The sequence below is a fragment of the Vanellus vanellus genome (genome assembly GCF_965231255.1).
Source record: "Vanellus vanellus genome assembly, chromosome: 5".
Classification (NCBI taxonomy): domain Eukaryota; kingdom Metazoa; phylum Chordata; class Aves; order Charadriiformes; family Charadriidae; genus Vanellus; species Vanellus vanellus.
In genome coordinates this window covers 62,682,258-62,709,166 of record NC_138910.1, presented here as the reverse complement: position 1 = coordinate 62,709,166, position 26,909 = coordinate 62,682,258, and the positions used below count along the sequence as shown (strand labels likewise).

The following is a 26,909-nucleotide window of genomic DNA, read 5'->3' as shown; positions in this document are numbered from 1 at the left end:
TAAAATTCCAGGAGGCTAACTTGTTTCATCTTATCTTGTTGATCATCTCTTGCAGGTCAATAACCAAAAATTACTCCACATCAAAGTGCTCATATGTGCAACTTGTTATATAATGGGCAGATATCTTAAAGACTCCTTTATTTAAACTTTCCCCGTGATAAATCATGCTATGTTTCCTTTGAAACGTGAAGTATCATGGTTTAATGGGTTCTATATGAAAATATATTTTTAACTGGCAGCAAAACAAAACGGTGCTTAGATTGATAACTTTATTACTTTGTAGCTTTACTTTTCCTGGTGTTTTGCAAATGTTCATTCTCCTAATTTGCTTTACACAATTAAACTACATAGAATTTCATATCAGAAAGCTAAATAAGGCAGAAAAGCTTTCTGATTTGTATTCCGGAAGTGAAATCAAATTAGACTGATGCCTTAGGTTGTATTAATATTTTGGGGATATGTTTATCCCACCTAGTTAACTGAGCTCTGGAACTCAGTTTAGTTCTTGCCAAAGTGCTAATGTTTCCACAGTGTAGTCTTGCTGTGTAACTGTGTCTTTGCAGTGTCTGGAGGACTATTTGCTCTTTCTTTGTTACAAGGAATTATTTTCAAGGTACTTGTTGCAGCCGCAGAACTCCTCATCTAGTTTTCCAGGGAAATCTGTAGGAACAGCACTGGCAAAGTACTGACAGACAACTGATTGTGTCTACATTTCCACTGCAGAATAGACAGTGTCTGGACTAGGCTAAGGAGCAGTATAGGCTCTTATCCAGGGGTCCAGTCAAGGAAGCAGCAAGTGTTCAAACCAGAAACACAAGTGCTTAGAGATCTTCTGAGTGAGTAGAATGAGACCAAAGCTTGTATAAAAACATAGGGTAAGACAACAGTGTTGCAATAATTCACATCATTTGAAAGTGAAAAGAGATTTTATATTGTAATCTACTAGCCAAAAGCAAGAATTTCCTTCTCTTAACATCAATTGCATTCAAAACAAAGGCTGTATTCTCTACCTAGGCTTTTTTCAGTGAATTGCAACACAGCTTGTGATTTCATAAACCTCATTATATTAAAATTCTTTCATCAACCACTTGGGGAAATTAATTTCAGATCTTCTCCCAGTAACTATTTAACAATTTCATGTGGTCCAAAGAAGATGGCAAAACCAAAACTAAAATACTAAGAACAGGTTTGGACGATAATACCAGAAAATAGTAAGCATAAAGAGGTGACTAGGTAGTATTCTCAAACAGTTTAGCTGTTTTGTGGCATAAGGTAATCAAAGAAAAGAACAGGAAATTCTTGGGGTGGTGAGGATGAGCAGCCACTGTATAATTTGTGGGATTCTCAGCTGCACTGCAGTTTGCAGCAGAGATCTGGAGCCTCCAAAGACAGTTGCTGGCAGCACACCTCTCCTCACTGCATACTATGGTGGGGAGTAGAGTGTCCCTGAAAGGGAGCTATTTGTTCTCATTGTGCTTGGCACAGTGTGAAATTCTCAAATGCTAACAACTCAGTGTAAACAGCAGACTTAAAAGAATAAGCTCATTACAAAGACCTTTTCAGACACAAAGATCTATTACCAGGTACAGTAACTGCCCGAATATTGTGGATGTTCAAGCACTGACCTGCTGCAAACAATATATTTCACTCAGCTTGAGTAAGAAATAATTCTGCTAACATGATGCAAAAAGATCATCAGAAGAATCAGCAAAAGCTTTATTGTTCCCTCTTGTAATAGCTATAGGAAGGCAGATAAACTCTCGGTTCCGGCCCTCTTGCAGGGGATGAATGGTCTTTGAGACTGAACTGGATTGGAATCAGGAGAGCTAAGCTTGCTCCTGTTGCCTACAACTAGTATCAATTTTCTCTGTGAGCTTGAGGCTTAGCTTATTTAACCATTAAATAATAACTAAATATTTACTTTTCTTTCAGCGATGCTTGTAAGACGTAATTCACCTCTGTAAAGACCCTGACCCTCATATGGTAGATGCTAAGTGTAGAGTTCCCAAGTATTAATATTACTGCCAACAATAATATTTTTTTAAAGTCTCGGAGTTAACTTGCAACATCGTAGGGTCCACCAGTTTTGCCTGGGCTCATAAGTTTACAAAGAAGAATTGGTGCTTCATTTATCTAACTTAACGGGAATCCATCCCATCTCAGGCTGAGTTCCAAACACATCTTTACCTACAGTCAGAAATATACCAGGTTAAAAAACACCTCTCCAAAACTCCTAGTGTCACCCAGCTCTGGGAAGAAAAATGGATGCAGCAATTTGCCTAATTTTCCCTCTAAAAAAAAATACAAAATTTTTTGCACTGGACTTAGTCTGAGTCTGATGAACTCATATCAGTAAATTAGATTGCCCATACCAGAGTAACACCTTACTAAAAGAATCTTCCAAAGTATTTTTAGAATGGCTTGATATTTTCATCTATATTTTTAGCATTTTTTAATTACATAATGAAACTGCACCTCAATTCCTGCACTGTGGCTCTCAAGAAGCCTCAAAGAGCCCCACAAAAAACACAACACCCTAGAGAAAGGGGTAACAGATTCCAGGAAACAGACAGTGACACCTTGTCTGAAGTGGCTGTGGAACAAGTGGAAACTCCGTCATTAGTTTCAATGGAATTTTGATCAGGTGCTTAAAAACCTGAAGGGGGACTTAACAAAGAACTATTAGCTTCTCTGGTCCTGGTCGTACTGAAATTAGTGGCCTGTCCGTTATTAATACTTACAAAAAACCGTTTCCTTGAGGTTTTACATTCACTTTCTGCCTCTCAGCAAAGTGTGTTCAGACATTCAACCAACATTTTGAATATAGCATTTGGGGATCATCAAATTAAAGTTTTTCTTCTTCTTAATAATAATAGTAATAATAAACATTCACGTTCTTGTACTGTGCTATGATTTTAAAAACATGTTTTTAATATTGAGATTAATTTTGGAACAAAGGAAGATGTCTCATGATTTTAACTTTCTTGTCTGTTCCCACAGACCCCAATTACTGCCTACCCTACTTTAAGATATTCTCTACAAGTATTCCCAGCAGTGGAAGGGCTGACCTTACCTCCAGATACTGACTGAGCAAACGCAGAGCTTGGTCTGCAGCACTGAAGATGTTCCGCCAGTCAAAGTCTGCCATTCCCTTCTCCCTGCTCCCTGGAGACCCATTGTGGAGAAAGTTGATTATGTCTTCAGCGGTTAAGCCTTCAGCACCCAGCTGGCTGTTCAAGAAGTCCCTCACGGTAGGGTGCTTCAGAGAATCCTGAGGAAACACATCAGGAAACACATTCACTACCACAATCCTCTTCACATGCCCTGTTTAGCGCGAAATGTTTCCATTTCCATAGCTCTTTCTGAGCTATGAAGTAGTACAAAAGAGTATGCTAAGGAATTAATTTTATAAAAGGCCAATTGCATAGCTGAACTGAAGGTAAGACTTGAAGAACAGATGAAAAGAAATTTATCCTTGACTAATTATTGCGTTTTTTCCTTATAAGCAAGAGGATAAGTGTAATAAATGTCTAATGTAACAGAGAAAAGTGTGGAAAAGCAAATGTTTTCTCTACTATGAACTGCTTTATAAACTTTAACTACAGATATTGCTTGCAGCTGATCAAAGTCAGATCTAAGGGATGTGGAAATAAACAGTTTCCTAAGGTAGTAAATTGCTGGACCCAGCAAAAACATGGCCATACTGCCTTCTTTGCTTATGCAGAACACAAGAAAATAAAGTCTGTTCTTGAAGGACATTTTGGAGAAACAGGGAAGCAGTGACTGCTGCCTTTATTAAGAAGTCATTAGCCAGATTCTAGACACTGTCCAGATCTGAGGTTTTGTCACAAAGATGCTGTAATGCATTTAAGACTAGCCTTCAAACCAAGCCCAGTAACCAGTCTGACAGCCTTAAAGGCCACAGATGCCTTGCTGCAAAGGCTGTGCTTCCAGCCAAACCTTTCAAATTAATTCTCCTCTCCCTTAGTAAAAATAAAGGGCAGTCAAAGGCTGCTCTTACTGAGGATCCCTGCTAAGTTATAACATACACGGATCATATTCATTTGCAGGCTGTTTTGAAAGAAGTGCCACAGCTGAGGTCCTACTTCTTCCCAAGCTTTGATCAACAGTCTGAGGCGTTCAAGTTCCTCAAAAGTGGAGTTTGCCTGAGGAATGAAACAGCAGAAAAGAATGTTAGAAAGCTCAGGAGATAACCAGAACTTATGTTCCAGTCATTCAGTGACAGTGAAACCTGTAACTTACAAATGTAATTTTTAACCTTCAATACTTAATAAACTTGTTAAAATAGCAGAAATGTTAATAATCCTCAGAAAAAGAATTTGTAAAATCCAACTGGAATCAAAGTCACTTAGGATAAATTTCTGTTGTATATGTAATGGAAAAAACTAGTGCACATTAATCCCAGTTAACTTCAATTGCTTTAAATACTCAGGTTTTAGGTAGAATGATTACTTCCTCTGTTTTTCCCCTTGACTATTTCTCTCCATTAAGAACTAAAAAGAAAGATGATGATGTGGATAGACGAATAAATGGGAGGCGGTTGGAGAAGACAGGTACTCTCATAGTTAAGTTATTAGTTAAGATTTGAAATGTTGGGCTGCTGTGAACTACAAGCAGCAGTTCCTCTGTGCCTTACATAGATGTTGAGAGTAAGTGAATTGCTGGTTATGAGGTGGTCAAAACCCAGATCATATGTTACCTTGATTTAACTGCTCAGATTCATTCCACCCAACTTCAGGCACTTTGCTGCAGAGTCCAGGCTCCATTGTATTTTCATGAAGCGAAACTTATTTATCATTTCAACATATATAATACTAAACTATGATGTTGCTATTGGTTTGTAATCTCTCAGTGTTAGGTCTCAGTAAGTCTATCTAAGCCTCATAGCTGCTCCATTTAAATATTTACAGGCACAGAGCTGCTGATCTTCCTACATCTGTAAAATATATATAAACATTACTATTTTTACTAGTGTAAATGTGGAGTCATGCCAACAAAAGGCTACTTGAGCTGGAAAAAGCATGTAGTGTGGACAAAGATGGATGAATCAGTGAAGATCTGTCTCCTGTTTTTTAAACAAACAGTAACTTCCTCTGATGACCATCAGAACAGAGTTCTGATGAGAAAATCTGATTAGGTTTTTCAAAACATGTTTCTTAGAACGCAATTTTTTAGCAATATGCATTTTTGTATTTCAAAACTTCTTACATTTTTTAGGATTTGCCGTACAGAAGGTGAATCAGGAGCAAAAAGAATTTTTCCCATCAGCAAGGGCTTCACAGCACTCCAGGCTATTTTGGTTAAAGGGTTTGATTCCAAGTTCTGGATCAATGAATTACAAAAGGGTGCTAAAGACAGAAAGAAAGACAGAAAGAAAGACAGTCTTTAAGAAAGCTTACTTAAATCCTATCATACATAACATCCTGCAGGGTTTTTTAATGGCAATATGGACAGTTTAAAGCATTTTGAATCTGAACGGGTTAAGCACATTCTGCAGAAGTACAACGCCTGAATAAATGGAAAAGACTACTAATAAATATTGGAGCTGTAATGTAGACACCATGGAAATTGGAAGAGCAAACAAATAAATTTAACCATTTGAAAGTTGCTGTTATTTATAAGATATTTCAAATGGAAACAAAATAGACAGCTCAGATCTCACTGAATAATTTTGAGCTCTAATTGCTTTTTTCCTAATGACTTAGCTCCTTTGTATTGTAGTTGATAGTGATACAAAGCTATTTTTTCTCCTATTGGTGGTTAATTCTTAGACAGTATAAACTATTGGACTGGAGATCCAGCAGACTTGAATGTTGAACTCTGATACAGTTCAGAACTGGATCCTACAATAATTTAGAACTAAACATTTTAATGTAAACATTTCTATCTTACTCCCGCACTATGAAGTAATTAGTTTACTTGGCTAGCATTCAACTATTTTGTTCCCTGGCTGAAGAATGGAGTACTGAGCCTTTTACAGGTCTTTTGAAGGTTCAAATGTAAGTAGAGCCAAGTGTCAACAGGAACAGTGAAAGTTAGGAGTCTCTCTCCAGGCAAAGTCCTCACTTGTACTTTGTAACTATACAACTATATCTATCATGGCAGAAGGGACACAGAAATGTAGTAGCAGCTATAATATGGCTGTTTGTACAGAAAAAAATTCTGGTGGTCTCAATGTAGAGAAGAACTAAACAGCAAACAGAAGAGGACATAATAAAAAGACAAAATAATGAATGATAGAAAAGATAAAACTGGTTCCTACTTGCATTTTCTCCTATTACAACAGCAAGAAGATTAGTGAGAAAATTAAAGCAAGGAAAACTGGTAAATGGAAATACTTTCTATGTAAGACTTAATTATGTTGTAGAGCACTACTGCTAAAAAATATATGTACTTTTATGCAGGAAGAGAACAGCGCCATGTATCAAACTGAGTACTATTTAAAAGGAGAGATTTTAAAATTCCCGTGCTCCAGGTAATCAATCAAGTTGAGAAACTAAAAAAAAATTATCTTGGAGAAAAGTAATTCCAGAACATGTCACTATGCTTTCCTGAAACTTCAGAGGCATCTAATTCTTCCTGATATCAGTGTCATATATTAGAAGATAATACAGAGGGACTGTCTTAATTATGATGATGGCGTTTATGCCTTCATATTGAAAGCAAATGTGTATTTCTGTCAGTTCTCAATTCCTGGGCTTCTTGGCTTCCAGCTATGAAGCAAGTAGGAAGTAAAACCATTTCACCTGTCTCCAGTTTCCTGAATAAATTGCTTAAAAATGTTATTTTAGAAAAGCAATAGTGGTATTCTGACATAAGTGCACCTGTCTACAGTCTCTGTAATGGTTTGTGGAAAAACTTACTGGTTGTATTATCATAAAGATAAGTGGATTTCTTTGTTGAGTCAATCCCCAGGAAAGCTTTATAGTTATTGTCTTCATACCAGTTGAAGGAAAACACTCTGGATCCACCTCCTTCTGGGTAGCCACAGAAAAGATCAGACAAGGAGCTCACCAAGTGGTCTAAGGATTCTGGCATTCCGTCTTGTATAAATGGCTGCAGAGCCATCAAAAGGTCCTGAACACTTGGCTTCCTGGCTAGCTGCAGTAAGACAAGACTTTATTAATTGTAACCCTCAAAGGAGGAAAGTGTCTGGTGAGGTCTCAGTTATGCCCAGACTGGTAAATTCTGGATGTAGCAGAACATCATCCTTTTATCTTCTCTGTCCTGGTCACAGGCACCATTTTCAGTTCTTGTTCTCTCATGTCTTTTCTGAAGAAAAGAATATGCTTCGTAATTGCCAATGCTCATATCTACATTTATTTTGTAATGAGAGAAGAATGAATTTCTAATGAATCAGCTCTTCCCAAACAAGTCTATTTTCTTTATGAAAAGGCAGGTAACTGGAACATAAATAGAACAAAGGAAAAGGAGGCCTATGCACTACCCAGAAAAGTGATGCCATCTATTATTAGACCACTTACCTTTTGCACTGCCTGGGAAACATTAGACAGCACCCTCCCCCAGGCCTTCAGGTCAGCTCCTGGTGAGTTTCTGTCCAACACAGTGGGAAGCTGTGAATACATCAGAAATACAGATGAGTTTTGTATAGTTTCTACATGACAACAGCTATTACAGTGAGAGAAGAAAGTCCAAATGGCATCTCTTTAGCGCAAATGCTTTGAGTTATTTGCAACAGTGAGTCTTGTAAGCCTGTCTTGTACGACCACAAATGCAGTACCCGCGTGCAGACTCACACAGCAGCTTGTGTAAGTGTTGTTATAACATGAGGCTCAAACAGTCACTGGCCACTGAAAATACAGCTTTGGATTTGTTCTGCTTCCCTACGCCCACCATGCCAAAAGGTGCAAAAATGGAGGAGGAATGCAGGAACTGGAATTTCCGAGAAGCTGCTTCTCACAAAGGCTATTCTTCCAGTGAGATGTACAGAGTCTTAGTAACTTCTGAATTCAGCAAAAGTTGTGAAACTGAAGCCCTCATTTGCCATGGAGGTAAATAACTGGTACTACTTTACACTTGAGAGATTTCCTGATTTTGGAGACAGTCTAGTCCTCACTGTCTGTCAGATTTGACAGAAACCATTACTTTTCCAGGCTCCTACAGACTGGCCAAATGGCCTTTCCAGCAAAAGTTAACACTATAGTTATCACTGCCTTCTTAAGAAACAGGTGATACCATGGCATGCTGTCACATACCACTTTGCTTGCACCACTGCATCCTTCTTAGTCAGCTGTCTAAAGAATCACATGTGCACTTGGGGTTAGCACTCTTGAGGCTTTCTCAGGCATCTATTTCTTCTGGTATTACAATAAAATAGAAAGCTGGACTTTTAGATAGCTAGACTGCAATATTTATGAGATAAGCCCCTAAAAAGACTTCCCCAAAACCGTGTAGCTACACAACCTGCTGATTCCCTGCCATTCCTTTCAGTCAGTAGGTAGTTAAGAAAGCAGAAGACACCTGCACTATGTAGGCACCTGGCAGCGACTCATGAAGGCAAGACTTTTATGGAAAGCTTATGTTAGCATGTTCTGATCTGTCACTTGCAGTTCAGGCAGGAAGTATAAACACACAACACTTCAAAATACGCTTTTCCTTTGTCCCCTAAGGGGAATCAGTCTCTACAAAGATTATACAGGATTTTTGGAGCACTTGCCTTAACCTGGCCTTTTTGAAACTGAGCAACAGGTATTATAAACATTCTGAAGAAAGCCAGAGAAAAGCCTAGGATAAATATGGAATTAAGAACCTTCTTCTTGTATCTAGAGGAAACGAAAAGAGAAATAGGGGTAAAATTACACGTGTGTGCTCCTAAATATTATTTCTTACAGGCGCCATTCAGTATGAATCAGGCCTTAATAGAAATGTCCTTAAATGACTGAATTTGTACTCAACTAGTTCATGTTCTCTAGAAATGTGCAAAAGACAGGATCAGCAGACATATGCAAACTACACTCTCATCTGACCTAAATATCAGACCATACACTTGGGAATGTTTATTGACCTTAAACAAAGAGGATGAAAGCTTTCCCCAAAATATTTATCCGCCTATTTTCATATTCAGTGGAAGTGAATATCACGGAATTTTCAGAGTTGGAAGGGAACTCTAGAGATCATCCAGTCCAACTCCCCTGCTAAAGCAGGATTGCCCAGAGCACATTACTCAGGACTGCATCCAGGCAGGTCTTGAAAATCTCCAGAGAAGGGGACTCCACAACCTCCCTGGGCAGCCTGTGCCAGTGCTCTGTCACCCTCACCATAAAGAACTGTTTCCGTGTATTTGAACGGAACTTCCTGTGTTCTAACTTGTACCCATTGCCCCTCGTCCTGTCACTGGGAACCATTGAGAAGAGCCTGGCTCCATCCTCCTTCAACCCACCCTTTAGATACTTGTACGCCATAATAAGGTCTCCCCTCAGCCTTCTCTTCTCCAGGCTAAAGAGTCCCAGCTCTCTCAGCCTTTCCTCATAAGGGAGGTGCTCCAAGCCCTTAATCATCTTAGTTGCTCTTCGCTGGACTCGCTCCAGCAGTTTCCTGTCCCTCTTGAACTGGGGAACCCAAAACTGGACACAGTATTCCAGTTGTGGCCTCACCAGTGCAGAGTAGAGGGGGAGAATGACCTCCTTCGACCTACTGGCCACGCTCTATGCAGCCCAAGATTCCATTGGCCTTTTTGGCAACAAGGGCACATTACTGGGCCATGGATAATTTACTGTCTACCACAACCCCCAGATCCTTCTCCTCAGAGCTACTTCCCAGCAGGTCCCCCCTTAACCTATACTGGTGCCTAGCATTCTTCCTCCCCAGGTGCAGGACCCTGCACTTGCTTTTGTTGAACCTCATTAGGTTCTTCTCTGCCCAGTTCTCCAGCCTGTCCAGGTCACGTTGGATGGCAGTGCGGCCCTCTGGGGTGTCAGCCACCCCACCCAGTTTGGTATCATCAGCAAACTTGCTGAGGATACACTCTGTCCCCTCATCCAGGTCATTAAACAAAATTGGACCGAGTATTGACCCCTGGGGGACACCACTGGTTACAGGCCTCCAACTAGACTCTGTGCCACTGATCACAACCCTCTGAGTTCTGTCCTGCAGCCAACTCTCAATCCACCTCACTGACACCTCGAATATGGTGTCATGAAAAAAAAGGAAGAGCATAAACATTGAAGAGTTTCTTTCCAACAATAGAGGGCCCAGTTCTGGAATCCATAGTCAGCTGCCCATACTAAAATAAGCCCTACTCAAACAAGGAGCTCTGCAAAACCAAATTCTGATACGAGATTGGTTATACTATACAACTGCAGTCTGAAGATCATGAAGTACAGAGTGACTGACAGTGTAAGAGTGCAGAAAATAACATGGGTCTTGAATACACAGGTATTTCTCATGTAGAAGTTTTAAAACATGTCTATGCTTAGTGAAGAACTGCTAATCTCCAGCCAAAATTGCAATAAGGTATTAAGGAATTTTATTTTAATTTATTTATAAGGTTTAAAGAACTTCAAAGGTTAAACAGGCGGGTTCAAGAACAGCAGTGCTCCAGAAAGAGGCTGAGCCAGCCAGACGGTAAAGGAAGGGTCTTATTTTTCTGTCTCTGCTTTGCTGACAAAAATGTGAGTTGCTCTAATTTCTGGCAAGAACCCCTAGAGGGTATACATGAGCACATGAAGGATTTGAGTGTACATTTATGCACATACCTAAATATGCTGACCACAAATTCAACAACAAACATTAATTTCAAAGTGGTGGAGAAGCACATTGTAAAAATAACTGTGGCAAGGAGTGCTTATGCACAGTCTACCATTTAGTTTAGCAGGAGTAACTGAGATGGATTTTGATTTAAAAGGGGAACTTCTGCCTTGCAAAACCCCCAGAAATATATTAAAATTATTATTTAGCAACTATAATGATGGGAGCATTAGAAAGCTATGAATTTGAGGTCTCATTGTGTTAGGCATCATGAAAAGACAATCCCTCTTCTCTGCAGTTAGGTGCACATTAAAACTCACTGGGAATCAGGCTATGGATACCCTTCCAACACACAATACTTCCAATAATTAGGGAAAGCTTTGGCAGACATCTTGTAGTAACACATCATAATGTAAGCCTGTATCTGAACACCCAGTCTTTCACAACTCCAGATTTTGGTTTCAGGTTTATGTTCCTATTTTCCACGTGAACATATTTTTGTTTAAACACAGACAACTGCTTCATCAACTCTCATCTTTCCATTTTATTTGACATGGTAGCCAAATCATGATATGTTAGCAGCTTAATTTTAAAGCTGGGAAGTGCAGTGTGCATATTCACATGAAGTTCTTAAATGCTGAAAACCTATCTTAGAAGTACTGTAGCATTAATTCTCTGCTACTTCCAGCAAACATCAGATATATGGAAATATATGAGTATATTTTTAGACATGGAAAATAGCAGCTTTCAAAAGATTCTTATCAGAATTGGCAAAATCACATGGACACAATGCATAACTCAATGCTACAATAATCAAACAGCAGTTTGGCTGGTGTGTCAATTAAAGCTTCTAGCATCCTCTGTTCTCAGTTCTGAGCAAATCAGAGCTGAATAAAATCCATGTTAAATTAACCATGACATTACACTGCTGTGACAGAAAAGTCCAATCAATACTTTCTATGTAACTGTAGCAGCTGCTCATATATCCTGCCTGCTGTATACAGCAAACTGCCAACGTGATGGTCTCATGACATTAGCTAGGTAAAAACCAGCAAATTACAAGGTAAAAACCAGCAAATTAAATTTATTGTTGAAAAATGCAAAGTTATGATCATGGGGAAAAAAACCACAAAAGATGTATATGCAGTGATGGGCTTTAAGTTTGCTATCATGAGGAAGGAGACCTTGGGGTCTTTATGAAAATTTCTCTGAAAGCTTCAGCTCAATGTGCAGAATACAAATGGAGTATTAGAAAAATATTAGGAAAGGAACAGAGAGCAAAAGCAAAAAAACCCAAACCAGTTGCCATTATACATATAAACAAACATATATGAATATTATTACTTTTAAATATATAATAAAATATAAATAATATCAATTAAATATATATATATATAATGGTATAATATCTCCATAGAGAACCAAGGTTGCAGTTCTGGTTAATTTATGGCAAGAAGGTCACAGTAGAAACAGGAACAGCACAAAGAAGGGCAATGAACATGAACAGGTAAGGAAAAGCTTCTTTTGAAAGAATGATGAAAGCCAGCACAACTTGTTTGTTTGGTGGTGTTTTTTTTTTTTTTTTTTAAAAAAAAAAAAGGTTCATATGACTATCCCAACTCAAGCTTCATCATGGCTTTGACTTCAGTGTAAAATTCTGTTATGCTGGATGGAACAAAGACAGGACGGGTTGTATGGGGAATTTTCAGAACCCTCAGCAAGGTCCCCGTAGGTCTTGCCACACGCTATTTTGCTACACAGGCTGGAAAGACCAGATAATAATTTGATACAGACTCTGATTTAAAATTGCATTTGAATCTTTTAGTTCTGTCAATTTCATCTGTTTCATACCAAAGCATTCTCAGAACTGTCTTGTGCTCTGCTCATGATAGGTTAATGATCACACATCCATAACCTTACATTTGCAGGGGTAAATAAACAAAGACTACTTGGAACACTGGTGATGTATTACAAAGAAAATTCTTGAAAGGCAATGAAATATCAGCCAAAAAATGACAACATAAAGCAGGATGATTGTGTTAATACTTACCAGCTGAAATAGCTTAAAGAAATCAACATTTGCGTACAAGGCATCTTCTACTCTCTGTAGGCTTTCCTGGGACAAGGCACACATTGCCTTGTGCACAGAAGGGAGACCTCTTCGGCTACTGAAGATAATAAAGCGGTCCAGGAGCATCTGACTGCAAGCAATGTCCTTCAGAGTCAAGTTAGGGACACCGTAGGCAAACTGCAACCAAAAACAATGTTTCATTTACTGTTGTGGAACCTCCATACTCCTCAGGAACAATTAAAGATTCATCAAAAGTGGACACCTTGGTATTAGCCCCTGCTAAAATTTTCATGAATGGCAGAAGGACGTGGTCAGCTGAAGCATCAACTCTTGATCCACCTTCACTTGATGTTATGTTAGATCACCTTGCCTTCAGTCATGTTTGTCCTCTTCTCATCAGTGATTCTTCCTTTCATTGCAAAAGTTCTTGTGAGTCTTCTTCCTTTCTCTCTGTCATCTAAGCACACCTGATGCCATGCCAATCCATCCCTGTGGTTAAGGACAGATAGCTATGGCTTGCTAGAAGGTATTTCCCCAGGACCAATGATTGTGCCACATCATTCTGCCTTTCATGTTTAGGCTAGTTATATTTTTGCTGCCAGTTGCTCTAAGTGAAAAAGGCCACTTCCACTGGTTCTCAAGCTTGATTTCCCTCAGTATTTTATTTCAGTTATGATGATTCCACCTCAATGCTTCCCCACTGCCATTATTAATTGTCACTGTGCAGAGGCATACAGCCAGGCTTTACAAAGCCTTTTTACATTAAACCACGCCTATCTACTGATTACCACTTCCAATATAAACATGGAACAGAAAAAAAAAAATATCATCATCACTTTTAGTGTTCAACCACTGGAAGCAGATTAGTTTATAGTTAACCCCACATAAATGCATAATAACTCCATAGAAATCAGTAGATTTACCTGGTATTTACATTGTTGTAGTGCAATACTCATGGTAGTCTATGATTCAGTTCTACTTGCTTTATAATGGACAGAATACATGGCAATACAATAAGTATCACTGGAAATTGCTCATAAGCTAATGTTCCCATCCTCTAACCATCTCCTTTCACAGTACAACTTGTAAGGGAAAAAAGCTCACAATACTGTGATGACTGTAAATGCCTACTATGTTTGAGATGAACACAGACTTTCAGACAAACAATAACTATGTGCTGACACAGTATCGTTAGGCTAAATGAATTTTATAAACTGCATAGAAAAAGCAATCATCAAAATCTGCATGGAATATAACTTGCTTTAGAAAAATAATCTGCTGAGCATTGCAGTCTTTAAGACACTTGGATCAAAACAAACACACCACACCTATACCAGGTCAGACGTAGAGGCACATTTATTTCCCGTCTAAGCAAATTAACAAGGCCACCTAAAAGATTCTGAACGTTATCTAAATTTTGTATCTGCAAATCTATAGGTAGCAGCTGAAACTTGTTTGGTGGTGTTGGTAAAGAGAAATATTTAAAACCCCAGAGGAATGAGAAAAAACTTAATTCAGTTGCTTTGGAGAGTGGATTCAAGCCCGAGGAGTTATTAATTAAGTGCTTCACATATCAGAAGCTACGACCAAAACTGCAAATGTGGCTGTGGAAAGTCAGCGTCCAGAATAGGAAAGGCAGGGGAAGAGAGATCTAGTACAACATTGTATTTTGTCTACCAAAACTGCCCTGAGTTTCAACTTATGGAACTGAAGTTGACAAAAAAAAGCACCCGAATTACACACAGATTGCGTATTGTCATAATGATACAAAAAAGGGATGTGACTTTCTAGTAAAAGTACCCGAGAGGTACTGTCACTATCATCGCTACTGCTGCACCCATATAAAGGCATTTTTAACACGAGTTGGACAGTGTGGAGAGTGGCAGGACACAAAAGCAGAAATACCACTGACAGATCCAGTCTGGCTTGCAAAAAAACTCCAAACCAAAACACCTCTGCCCTCCCTCAAACTGGAACATTTGATTTGGATTTAACTAACTTGACATCAATGAAAGAATTTGCTTATTTGCTCAGTCGCTTATGTGCTGGGAATGTGCGTGAAAAGAATAGCATTTTTTAACCATATACGCCTGATCTGGCATGGTCCTCATCATAGAATACCAGATTGGAAGGGACCTCAAGGATCGTCTGGACCAAGCTTTCTTGGCAAACGCACAGTCTAGACAACGTGGCCCAGCACCCCATTATCATCCAGTGTGAACTGCAACGAAACTGAACTGCACAGGCAGGCAGCCTGGGAACGTTGTTTTGACTTGTGAAATGAGGAAACTGTGACATTAACACCACTAAGGATTAAACACAGAAAAAAAAAAAGGTTATTTACAAACTGTAATTGCATTTCAAGAATGTTCATGAACAGATGGGATTAGAAAAACATCAAAACCCCCGCCCTTCCAATTTTTCCGGTAGGGTGGGCTGTTGCCAATCTTTCCTGAACTTCTTATTGTGTTCTAACATCAGTCTCTTATCCTTATCTTAGAATGACTCAAAAAAGCAGGCCCTCAGAGGAAAACTTCAATACTTTTTTTTTTTTTTTTTTTTTTAAATCAATGTGTCACTGTTTGGTCAAAGCTGGCAAGATGAAGTCCAAATTATTTTTTCAGCTACTTGGCTGTTTGATCACATTTAGCTTTCAGCTCTGTGTGTCATTTCCTGCACTCCCAGGCGGCTCAGACCTAGATCTATAGCCAGCTGTTGGCAACAGTCAGGCTCTTGTAAACAAGTTGCTTTCAGGCTGATCAGCCCCGTGCCATCAGAGCCAGGGGGAGAGGGTGTACAGTGATAAGCAAGCAAACAAAGGGTAGAGCAGCATGAAGAACTGGAGATGAACTATCACGGTTGAGGCTTAAGACAACCACAGATCTGGGTTGCAGATCCACTTTATGGAGGACAGCAAAAGTGGTATTTAACACCAGGTCTCCTCCCGCTTCTTCTCTAATGGATGTTCAGATTTCTTTAATTTCCAGCATAAAGAGAGATACATCTCTTTCTACATCAGCACAAAAAATACAGCAGAAAGCCACCATGTTCCAGCAGGTTTCAATCATACTTTTGGTGATGGTGTTGAAAACTTTAGTCCTGCATACACTGGCAGGCAGAGTTTTTAAGAGTGGATGAATGAATGCCACTGGGGAGCTAATAGAGACTAACACAGCAGCACACAGTTCTCCTGGAGCAGCAGATCTCTGAAAAGAAGAGGTTAGGGATGAAAAGAGAAAGAGAAGCCCAGCAGGAAATCTGTATATATTATTCTTGTCATGAGCAGCAAGGAAGCAAATTTTCACCATCTCAGCTGATACGGAAGTGTGAAAATAAATAGGATGTATCAATTGACACTGGCTTTGGTATGGTCTTGTGGTATTGCTTCATGACAAAGTGAGGAGAGGGGAAGGCTTCCCCTGGTACTAATCAAGAATACAGCAGATAAGTAATCTGGCTACTCGTCACGCCAGCTGGAACCTGTAGTGCACAAAAGGAACTGCATGTAAGCTTATTAATGCCCTCCCTCTTTCTGACCACTCACAGTTCCAGCACTTGTGTTTTATGTGGCAGTGAAAAAGAGGAATTGTGTCTTTCAGCCTAAATTATTCACTTGCTTCCACCCACACACTAAAGCACTGTAGAAATTGTTCCAGAATTCTGATTCAGCAACATTCATTCATTAATACAGCATTCCTTGCAGAGCTTCCAGCCACCAGTACACACAGAGGCAGAGGCAGCCTAGACTTGGTCAAACACAGTCCTCTGCTTAGTTGCTTCAGGAGGGATTTGACCTGCAGTTCTCACTCTGAATTTTCTTAGATCTATTATGCAATCAGAATCTAAGAAAGTGGGTCTGCTTCTCCACTGCCACCTATTCATGTGAGATAATGCCGTAAAGCCACCATATTACTCTGCTGACATTGGGGCAGAGAATTTGAATGTTAAATTAAGAACCTCCAATAGTTCTCTGCTGCTATTCATCAGGACTGCTGTCTCAAAAGGATGTCCAGCTGCCTTATGCTTTTGAGCAAAATCTTTCATCATGGGGACGGATGCATTGCTTGGCAGTATCATTTCTCGATGCTCATTATTTAGGAGCAACAACAGCCTCGAACCAAATATCTATATCTAATGCACATTCAAAATGTTCTTTTAAAGACAAACCAAGCACCTCTTCCTCCAGATTCACAAAAAAAAACAGAGGGAGATGTTGTACAAACAACCTATAAGGCAGCAGATTTTCTGGACACAAGGCCCTCACTGAGGCTACTTTGCATGTACAACTCGAGATTGCATTCCACACAGATAACAGCTTATATTGTTATACTCTGTTCTGTTGTACCCACCTGTTCAGGGCGCACTTGAGCATTAATAAGCTGGAAAACAACAATATCTGGGAGGCCAGCATCTTCCAGCAAGAAGGAACTGAGGGTTTCCCCATCTTTCAAAATGTCTAGAATTCGTATTCCTCTTCCTGGATGAAGAAAGAAGTGCAGAGATCAGTAAGATACCAAAGAAAAGTTAAACAACAACTCACACCCTGGCTTAAACCTGCAAAAAATATGTGCTTTGGCTGATATAGTTAGTAGAGGCTAATGGAGTCCAAAACTATTTTTGAAATTCAAAATAATTTTAAACCTTTGTGGGGAGTGATCATCAGAAAATGCTGAGTGTTCTGACTCTGCATATCTGATCTCTCAAAGATGTTTCAGACTAGAACATCACCAATGGAAGTACTAAAAGCACTCCTGATTGCATTTGAAAGCCTCTGCCTTTTTGCTGAGGTAATGCTTTATTTTAAATGTTCAGATTCCAGTGTGCTACTGTTGTTAGTGTCCTTTCTTCTGGGCCTTGTGTAAATAACTTTAGCTAACTCATTACATTTACACTAATTTATCACTTGCTGTCAATTAATCTTAGCTAGTTAATCTTATTCTATAGTATTGCAAAAATGACCCCTTTAAAATCTTTCATGAGAAAAAAAAGCTTATATTCCTTGGACAAGAATAAATTGTTTGTACTTTAATAGTCATATTATCAACTATTAAACTAAAAACTGGCAAGTCTTCAGGCAAACCAATGAGGCTACCCGCTGTTAAATTAAACACATGTAAGAGGTGACCAAATTTCCCTAATCCCATCTATAACAATATTCAAAATACTGCTGCTGTTAAAGTCAAACAGTGCCAATTTTTTTTTAACTTGTCTCTGTTACAAATCAGTATCAGTGTGAATTCTGCCTCATTGTGGTCCAAGTGAAAGCTTGGAAAGTGAATGTTGCTCGTGTCCATTGAATACTACAGCCTTTATTAAAGGTAGGTCCCATAGCACCAACAGACTTTGGTAAAGAATGCTTGAAAAGCACTAGTTCTTCCAGTCATTAGAACAGGCAATTGAAACTGATAGGAGCAGCATGTATCATCCTGACGTGGGGAATGTAAGTTTAGACATCTCCACATAAACATGTACAAGTTTGGCAAGTAACTTCCACAATTCCACCTGCAATAAGCATATTCTGTCCTAGGGCTGCGGGACCTAAGCAGAACTTCTCTAATCAGTCCTCCGTGTATTTATTCAAGCAGTAAACACTGAAAACAACAGTAGGGGCCTGTCCCTCATATTCTCACTGATGCCTTTCCTGGCACCCAAGCGTTGTGGAGGAAAAAAAATCACACTAGGAACACATCTCATCAAATGTTTCAGTGCAAGGGGAAAATGGGACAAGGAAGGATGACTGAAGAGGTAGATCTGCTTTAAAGAATTGGGAGAAGGACCAATCTCAATTCTGACCTTTGTTAATTTTTCATTACTCAACTTTGCAGCTATAACAATATTCTGTCAAGATTGTTACTTACAGGCAAAAGTAGTAAGCTACACACACACAACTTAAATAGTCAATTCTGCAGTACCCTCTTCTGTATGGAAAAGGGTGTCAGTTCACATTTTATTCGTTTAGCTCCAGAACTGACTTTGTTACTTTAAGAAACAGGAGATTCCAATAATCTTTTTTTTTTTTTTTTTTCAGCAAAACACATTAAAACCCTCCAGAGATTCTGAAAGAGCGTTAACATTATATTTCACAGGAGTGGGGAGGAATGTACTCTATTGTTGAACTGCTGAGTAAAGTTGAAAGGGGATGCAAAAGCAATTTCCCAAACCACAGGCGTGGTCTCTTAGCAATATGTTGCAAACCCATGGCATGTCATGCTTTTCCTCACCGCTAAATAGGCGGGTTTGGTTTCTATAACTTATACAAACCACAGCTCAGATTATACTCATGTTCTCGTTGTTTGCATTCTGGGGCATTTTGATTATCTCACTGTTATTTCACAGAATCACAGAATGACAGGGGTTGGAAGGGACCTCTGGAGACTCCACAACCTCTCTGGGCAGCCTGTTCCAGTGCTCTACCACCCTCAAAGTAAAGAATTCCCTCCTCATGTTTAGATGGAACTTCCTACGTTCAAGTCTGTGCCCATTACCTCTTGTTGTATCACTGGGCACCACTAAAAAAAGACTGGTCCTATCCTCCTAGCACTCTCCCTTTAAGTATTTATAAGCATTGATAAGATTCCCCCTCAGTCTTCTCTTCTCCAGACTAAAGAGACCCAAGTCCCTCAGCCTTTCCTCATAAGAAAGATGCTTCAGTCCCCTAATCACCTTTGTAGCCCTTCGCTGTACCCTCTCCTGTTCCCTGTCCTTGAACTGGGGAGCCCAGAACTGGACACAGGACTCCAGATGTGGCCTCACCAGGGTAGAGTAGAGGGGGAGGATGACCTCCCTAGACCTGCTGGCCGCACCCTTCTTGATGCACCCCTGGATGCCATTGTCCTTCTTGTCCACATGAGCACATTGCTGGCTCATGGTCATCCTGTTGTCCACCAGGACTCCCAGGTCCCTTTCCACAGAGCTGCTCTCCAGCAGGTCAGCCCCTAAACCTGTACCGAGGTTATTCCTTCCCTAGTGCCCTACACTTGCCTGTGTTGAATTTCATAAGATTTCTCTCTGTCCAACTCTCCAGTCTGTCCAAGTCATGCTGAATGGTGGCATAGCTTTCTGGTGTGTCAGCCATCTCTCCCAGTTTTATGTCATCAGCAAACTTGCTGATGGAACACTCTATCCCTTCATCCAGGTCATTGATGAATATATTGAACGGGACTGGACCCAGTACTGACCCCTGGGGAACACCAGTTGTTACAGACCTCCAACTAGACTCCATGCCACTGATCACAACCCTCTGAGCTCTACCTGCCAGCCAGTTTTCAATCCACTCTGCTGTCCATTTATCTAACCCACATTTCCTAAGGTTGCCTATGAGGATGATCTGGGAGATGGTGTCAAAAGCCTTGCTGAAGTCAAGGTAGACAACATCCACTGGTCTCCCCTCCTCTACCCATCCAGTCATGCCATCATAGAAGGCTATCAGATCAGTCAGACATGACTTCCCCTTAGTGAATCCACGTTGACTACTTCTGATAATCTTCTTTTCCTCCAGATGCTTTGAGATGATGCCCAGAACAAGCTGTTCCATCATCTTTCCAGGGATGGAGGTCAGGTTGACTGGCCTGTAGTTTCCCCGCTCTTTCTTGTTGTCCTTTTTGAAGACTGGAGTGACATTGGCTTTCCTCCAGTCCTCAAGCACCTCGCCTGTTCTCCAAGACCTTTCAAAGATGATGGAGAGTGGCCCAGCAATGACTTCCACCAGCTTCCTCAGCACTCTTGGGTGCATCCCATCAGGACCCATGGACTTGTGGATATCCAGTTTACTTAACTGATATCTAACTTGATCCTCATCAACCAAGGGAAAGTCTTCCCCCAAACTTTCTCTGTCACCTGCAAAGTCTGGGACTCCTGAGGACAATGAGATAGTCCCTTTTGTACTTCTAGTTAGAAATTCCTGGTAAGATAGTAGAGCATATGTATCAGATGGTTTATACACATCTTATTAAAAATATATGGAGTATGAATATTTGATTTTAATAAGAATATTATTCCTGTGGCAAAGGGCTTGTGAATGAGGCAGATCAATTCTCAAAGCCAGTCCATTTTTGTGCCTTTAGTTTTAGGAGTATCTTTTCAAACTCTGTACTTAAAGCCCAAATATTAAATTAAAAATTTATTATTAGTCCATTTTCTATTTTTCCCCAGGATTGTGTTTTGAGTTCGGCAGGTTGTATTGAGTAAAAATTAATGGAGTCATAATTTGCAATCCTGTTTATGAATCTGCAATGCCTTCTCTCTTTAAACCTATAATCAAAACAAGAAGAAAATGTATCGGTATTCACTGTTCCAAAATTATTTCAGCTGACACTTGAAACAACATATCTCTATGCTCTTCTCTAGGTGATGCTCCTAGTAGATATTCATATGTAGCTTTTCATTCCTCTGCATTCCAGTGATGCTTTCTTATTGCTTCTCACTCTACTGTAATAATAATTAATGAAATCTTTTCATCTACGTGTTTTACTTTGGGTGGTGACATATCCACGTTTCTGTGTTTTGTCTACTGTTATTTAAGAAAGATGGTTGTAGAATGGAACTGATTGCCTCTTCCCTTTCTCTCAAATAAAAGGTGTTACAACACTGGACAAGTATTAACTTACCCTCTTCTAACAGTAAACAGAGTAACAGCCACATGTGAAATACATTATAATGTTGCCAGTCTGCAGAGTAACTACTGGTCAGCTCTCAGTAGGAAAAATTCAATAGTCTAGAGGATATAGATAAAACAATTACCTGCAATTCTTTCAGGATTAGTTCTCATTGTTTCCATAAACTGAGTCATAATGTTCAGTTCTTCCCAGATTCTGCCAAGATCACGGGTTTCAGGGGCTTCCAGTAAGAGCTCCTGTGCATCTTTATATACCCTTGCAAGGCTGAAAGAAGAAATAGCGAACCAACAATAATTTAAGACTAATGACACTTGAGAACCTTTCACATAAAAAAAAGCAAGGTTGACTTTCTCTGTGTAAGAGATGAGGGAAAAATAAATTATTTTGTCCTCTGTCTTGAAACTCAAAGCTCATTTTTTTTGGTGACAACAGAGTAGTTTCAGTTGGCGTGGGGTTCAGTTGGATTTGGAAGTCTACAGAAGCTTTAAGAGCGCTACTGGTGTAGCAGAAGGTTGGCCTCATACATTTTCTTCATTAGCCATGCTGATCTTGCTGGGGACACAGGACCTTCCCCAGGCAGCATTCACCCCACAGCTATAGTGCAAATCTTCTCTGGTTCTGGCCCAGGCTCAGCTCCAGGAGTTGGATGAGGCACTCTGGGCACATGCAGCCCTGCTCAGCCAGGTCAGTGACATGGAATCACTCAGACACAGAATCCTCCTCCCTCTCCCAGCTCAGTCCCCTCCAACATAAGGGTGGTGTTTAGGTCCCTTCAAAACGTTTCTTCTAGGACAGGCAGGAAAACAGGAGTGACAAACTGTCACAGGCAGCTGTTCACCAACAGGTTCTGCGTTAGAACATGCAGTTCAAGCAAGGATGTGATCAGGTCCCGTGCTTATAAACAAGCATGAAAAAATTCTTATTAGAAGCAGGGGAGGCCATTACACTTCTTTAACAGTGTTATGTTTTTCCATACATGGAATGGTATATCTCAGTCTTTCTGACTTATTTTAGCTTACAGGAAACAGCAAACAGGAAGGACTAAATTCTTTCAGAAAACATAATGTATTTGGTTCCTCTGTGATGCACTGAATTTACTCTGACTCACAAAGGGACAGTTTGCTCTGTAATAAGCAACCTAAAAATGCCAGAACATATAGAAAACAGAACCCTCTAGCTTCACTGTGTGATTGACTGTACCCCACAAAAAAAAGCCCAACTGAGTATTTTAAATCCTGTTCACTAGGAGCAAAAGGTCAAATGCTAAGTTAACGCCAAGCTATGGACTTTCACAGAGTGGAGCTTTAATGGCCTTGACATTGTTAGCTCATGGATTTTAATCATTAGATGCTCAAAAGTGGACTATTTGCAAAGGGAAATTTGGAGCATTTTTTATAGCTATTTTAACAGGTTTTTACTCTAAGGGTCTTTGTCCACTACGCTGTCTTTCATGACTCAGCTATAACAAACAATGCAATGAAGCACTCCCACAGCTCTTTTTAATTAACAGTCTGAAAATCGTCCATCCTCTTATTTCATTAATAAGCTTAGGATCTGAAGGTTACTATGCTGATTAAAGTCTCACAAATATATATAGCCAAATATATAGCCAAAACAGGTGCTATGTAGGAAGTGGCAGTACAGATTTTCCTTTGCGGCTACTTTGTCAGAGCTCTCATTCAGAGGGGAAAACTCAAATGATGATAAAAGAAAGATTAGGGGTTTCATATTCTCATATCAAAAAAATGTGTCCTGAGACATTCACTAAGCAGTAGGCAATATAAAGGTTGGATTTTACTAAGTGAACATGTGTTCCCTGGAGACTAGTACAACCAAACTCTTTTGAGAAAGGCCCAAACCTACCATCTTTGCTGATCACTGTTGCAATGAAACCGATGTGCTAGAACTGAAAATTTTTGTCGTCCAGTATTTACACCCTGGTGTCTTCTTAAAAGCTCACCTTTCCCTTTTCATTCACATCACACAACAATTCTTTAAAGTATCTCTCAGTGCACTGTGGGACCTTTCTAAACAGGCTGAGGATACTCCATCCTTTCTCCCTACATCGTTCGTGCCCATGAATGCTCAACAGGTGCCAAGAGAAGGCTATCAGCAGTTGCTTAGCAGGCCTGTATTACTGCAACACAGTCTCACACATGTAGCTCTGCTTACATGGAATTGTTATAGTTGGACACAACACCTGGACTCTCTCCATGGGTTGGGCTGCGGAAACAGGGGTTGTTCATGTTACAGAAGATGCCATGTAACCATGGCAGTGTTCCTGCAGATGGCATTGCCTTGTTTGGGAAGTGACCTAGAGTATGGAAACAAAATATAAACGATTAGGTGTCTTTTCTAATGCAGCCTGTGTGAATCTAAAAAGCATGATGGGTTGCCTCACTACAGAAGGAATGCAGTGGAAATTCTTTTACTAAGCAAAAAAAAGTCACTGATATAAACAATATGGTTATTTCCCACTGAAATAAATTCTGAGCTAACGTTTTTGGGTTGTTGGTTTTTGTTTTTGTTTTTTTTTTTTTTTTTTTTAAATAAGTAGAGAGGCAGTACTTTCTCAGTAACAGAAATACAGAAATCTACAACTTGATAGAATCTTGAGACCTTGTGTAAGTCCAACCACAAAGCATCTCACAGGAAAACTACAGCTTTTTTTTTTTTTTCTCCTCACTAGCAATTCCTACAGTATATGGCTATAAATAACTAAACTACTGAAGAAGTCTGTTCTTTTGCCACTGGAGAATACTACTCAGCAAACAGGTCCCAGTATCCGTGTCTGAGAACTTCTAGCCATTATCTAGCACAAGTCAGAACATTAAAACATTTTAAACGTTCTTACATTCATGTTGGCGATACAGTGGATTAGCTTTCCTCAGCCAGACAAGAGCAAGAAATAATGAAAGAGGCCATACAAGCTCCACCAGAAAGCGAAGCTGAAAAAAAAAAAAATCAAAATAAATTTTACAGATGAACCATGCATAGAGTCACTAAGTGACTAGAGGGCTGAGGCCCCTTCTCACAGCAGCAATGCTCAGGGCAGCATAGGCAGCAAGGTTATCCCTTGCCTATTTCACCATTTGGAAGGGACATGCAGAAATAGCAAGGATTTCATCAAAGCCCCATAAAGCATCACCATTAACTCAGTGACTTCTCCACCTCTTCTAAAGAAACGTTTAAGCATCCTGATCGAGATAAAAAGAGGCAACAGGTAGTACTTAACTGTCAGATAGACCAGATATAAGTCTAAATAGTTTTTACACAAAACGGATGACTCTATAACAAAACAGGAAAAAAGGATTAGATGCAAGAGGAAAAAAGTGTGTTGGGTTGTTTGGTTTTTTTATCCACGCTTTCGCAATGCTGGGCTCATTACCAGGCTGTCAGTGCACTGTGCTTACCCAAAGGTAAAAGACTTTAGCGTAAGCTTACATTCTTTGATCTTTACTTTTGCTTCTTTTTGTCATCATTCATTTCAACATTATTAATTTTCTAACACAGGTAGAAATGTACGCATTAAGATCAAACACCTTATTCAATAACACAGAAGACTCCATCAAAGGCCACTTTATTGCCCAGAAGTTTCACTACACTTAGAACAGTCACCAGCTCCCAGCCATGACAGAAAATCAAGGGCACTGCTTTACCACAGAGCAACATCCTGCCTGGTTTTCAGTCTGTTCCTCCACTCCTGTGTTTCAGTTTGTTTTACTGACTCTGTGTGTTTTGGCAGAGGTTTGAAACTACAACCCTTTGATCCTGTGACACAGGCTTTTGGGCTCTGAGGACCAGCTATGAGATTTTTGTGTCCAGCCACGTGGCACTTTTTTCTCCTCCCTGCAAGAGCCAGGACAAACTTGCTCCAGAACTAGGGTTGTAGCACATGCACAGGAAAGCCCTCCCTGCCCCCTTTCCTTTGCTCCCGCCTCCCCGACCAGGCACCAAGTATGTAACAATAATACATACAGCAACAGAGCCAGAGACAAGATGGGTCACGTGTGCATGCTTTTTGTGAACTGCCACCCGGGGCAAAAGATATTCCACAGCATAATTAAGAACAGGTTTTTGGAGCTGCCCTGTTTTTTCCACTATAACTTTGTCTAATATCTTTAGTTAAGCACAGCTTATACTTATGGCAAAATGGTAGAAAGCTTTTCACCAGGCAACCGTTTCCTATTTCACACTTTTACTCTTCAGGCTTTCTTTTTAAAAATAGAACACCACCACCCCACCATCACCACCTAAGAAGTTATGTATGCCTGGTACTTTGAAAGCCAGACAAAATCTTACCAGCAGCAATGAGCAGATGACACTATTATTAGAGAAGGAAACCTGCCATTGTACAGCTCTTCTCCTTGAGAGCTGTTGTTCACAGCTCAGAATACAGTGTTACAGACCCTTTTCAGCAGGGGTCCACAAGGTCTGACTAACACCATTGCCCTCCATTTGGTAAGATGTTTGGGACAAGCACTACACACACATAAACTCAGAGGGGTAAGAACTGTGGAGACTCCTTGGTTGTTATCTTTGCTGCAGAGTTAATCTGGGTTATTGCACAGATGTCGATTCTTACTTCATTCCCAGGGAACAGAAGATCCTCAGATTTGAATTCAGTAATTCCTTTCTGTCTGAGCTAACTAGTTGGGAAGGGATTGAAGGCTAAAGCACAGGGGAAGCTTTCTTTCAAGCTGGCATAAAACATGTAATGTGACAAGGAGCAAGTGCTGTTAGCCCTCTGATTCTTTTCCTGTGATCCTTTTCCTGAGGACACACAGGTGTCTCAGAACTCACTAGGAAGGATCAGAAAGCAGCCCATAAGCATGCAGAACCATGAGATAAACAGCCAGAAATCCCAGCAACATGCACAGAGAAATGTAATATCCAGGCGGAGCTGTAATGGACCAAGCACAGTTATACAATCGTATAAATCTGACAAGTTTAAATTGGCTGTGGATCAACGGTTAACTCTGTAATGAAGTCTTTCCTCTTGTGATTAGATTACACTAAATGATGACCTTGAGTAGAAGATTGGATATGCTTCCATTTATGGTACTGCATGATGGTTAGCAAAAATCAGGCTGGTTTTCCCAAAACACATTTTACAACTACTTTTGACATTATAGATTTTTGTTTTGGCTATCTTGTTTCTCTGTGTGGACAAATAAGCAAGTAGGTTTATATACTTAAAAAAGGAAATTATTTTTACTGACTTAGTTGTAAAATGTTGTACTCTTCAGAGTGAAGAAAATATTTCTCTGTTGTAAGCACAGCAATTTAATCCACAAGTTAGAAGTGATCATCACAGAAGGAGGTCTCTGGCAACACCAGGAAACAGTAAGTTAGTATTTTAAAAAAGTCTATAGGAAAAAATAAACAAGAAAAAAAGAGAATTCCTGAAACCCAACAAGGCACTTTGAGTTACATATCTGAGCAGATTTGCCCAAATAAAACAGTACTTCATACACTGAAAATACTGAAGGATT

The 26,909-nt window shown here is 39.8% G+C and overlaps 1 protein-coding gene across 1 annotated transcript in view; it reads right to left on the bottom strand.

The window, feature by feature from the left end:
- The window catches only part of ABCA4 (ATP binding cassette subfamily A member 4), a gene marked incomplete at both ends in the record, with an annotated part of 75,542 nt that overhangs the window by 47,218 nt on the left and 1,415 nt on the right, over positions 1-26,909 (bottom strand). Inside the window, 10 exons of the mRNA XM_082484215.1 lie at positions 3,074-3,271; positions 4,050-4,166; positions 5,230-5,369; positions 6,885-7,122; positions 7,506-7,595; positions 12,779-12,976; positions 17,149-17,276; positions 21,539-21,678; positions 23,587-23,728; positions 24,269-24,362. Coding sequence (XP_082340341.1) covers positions 3,074-3,271; positions 4,050-4,166; positions 5,230-5,369; positions 6,885-7,122; positions 7,506-7,595; positions 12,779-12,976; positions 17,149-17,276; positions 21,539-21,678; positions 23,587-23,728; positions 24,269-24,362 — 1,485 coding nt within the window. The remainder of the gene's footprint in view (positions 1-3,073; positions 3,272-4,049; positions 4,167-5,229; positions 5,370-6,884; positions 7,123-7,505; positions 7,596-12,778; positions 12,977-17,148; positions 17,277-21,538; positions 21,679-23,586; positions 23,729-24,268; positions 24,363-26,909) is intronic.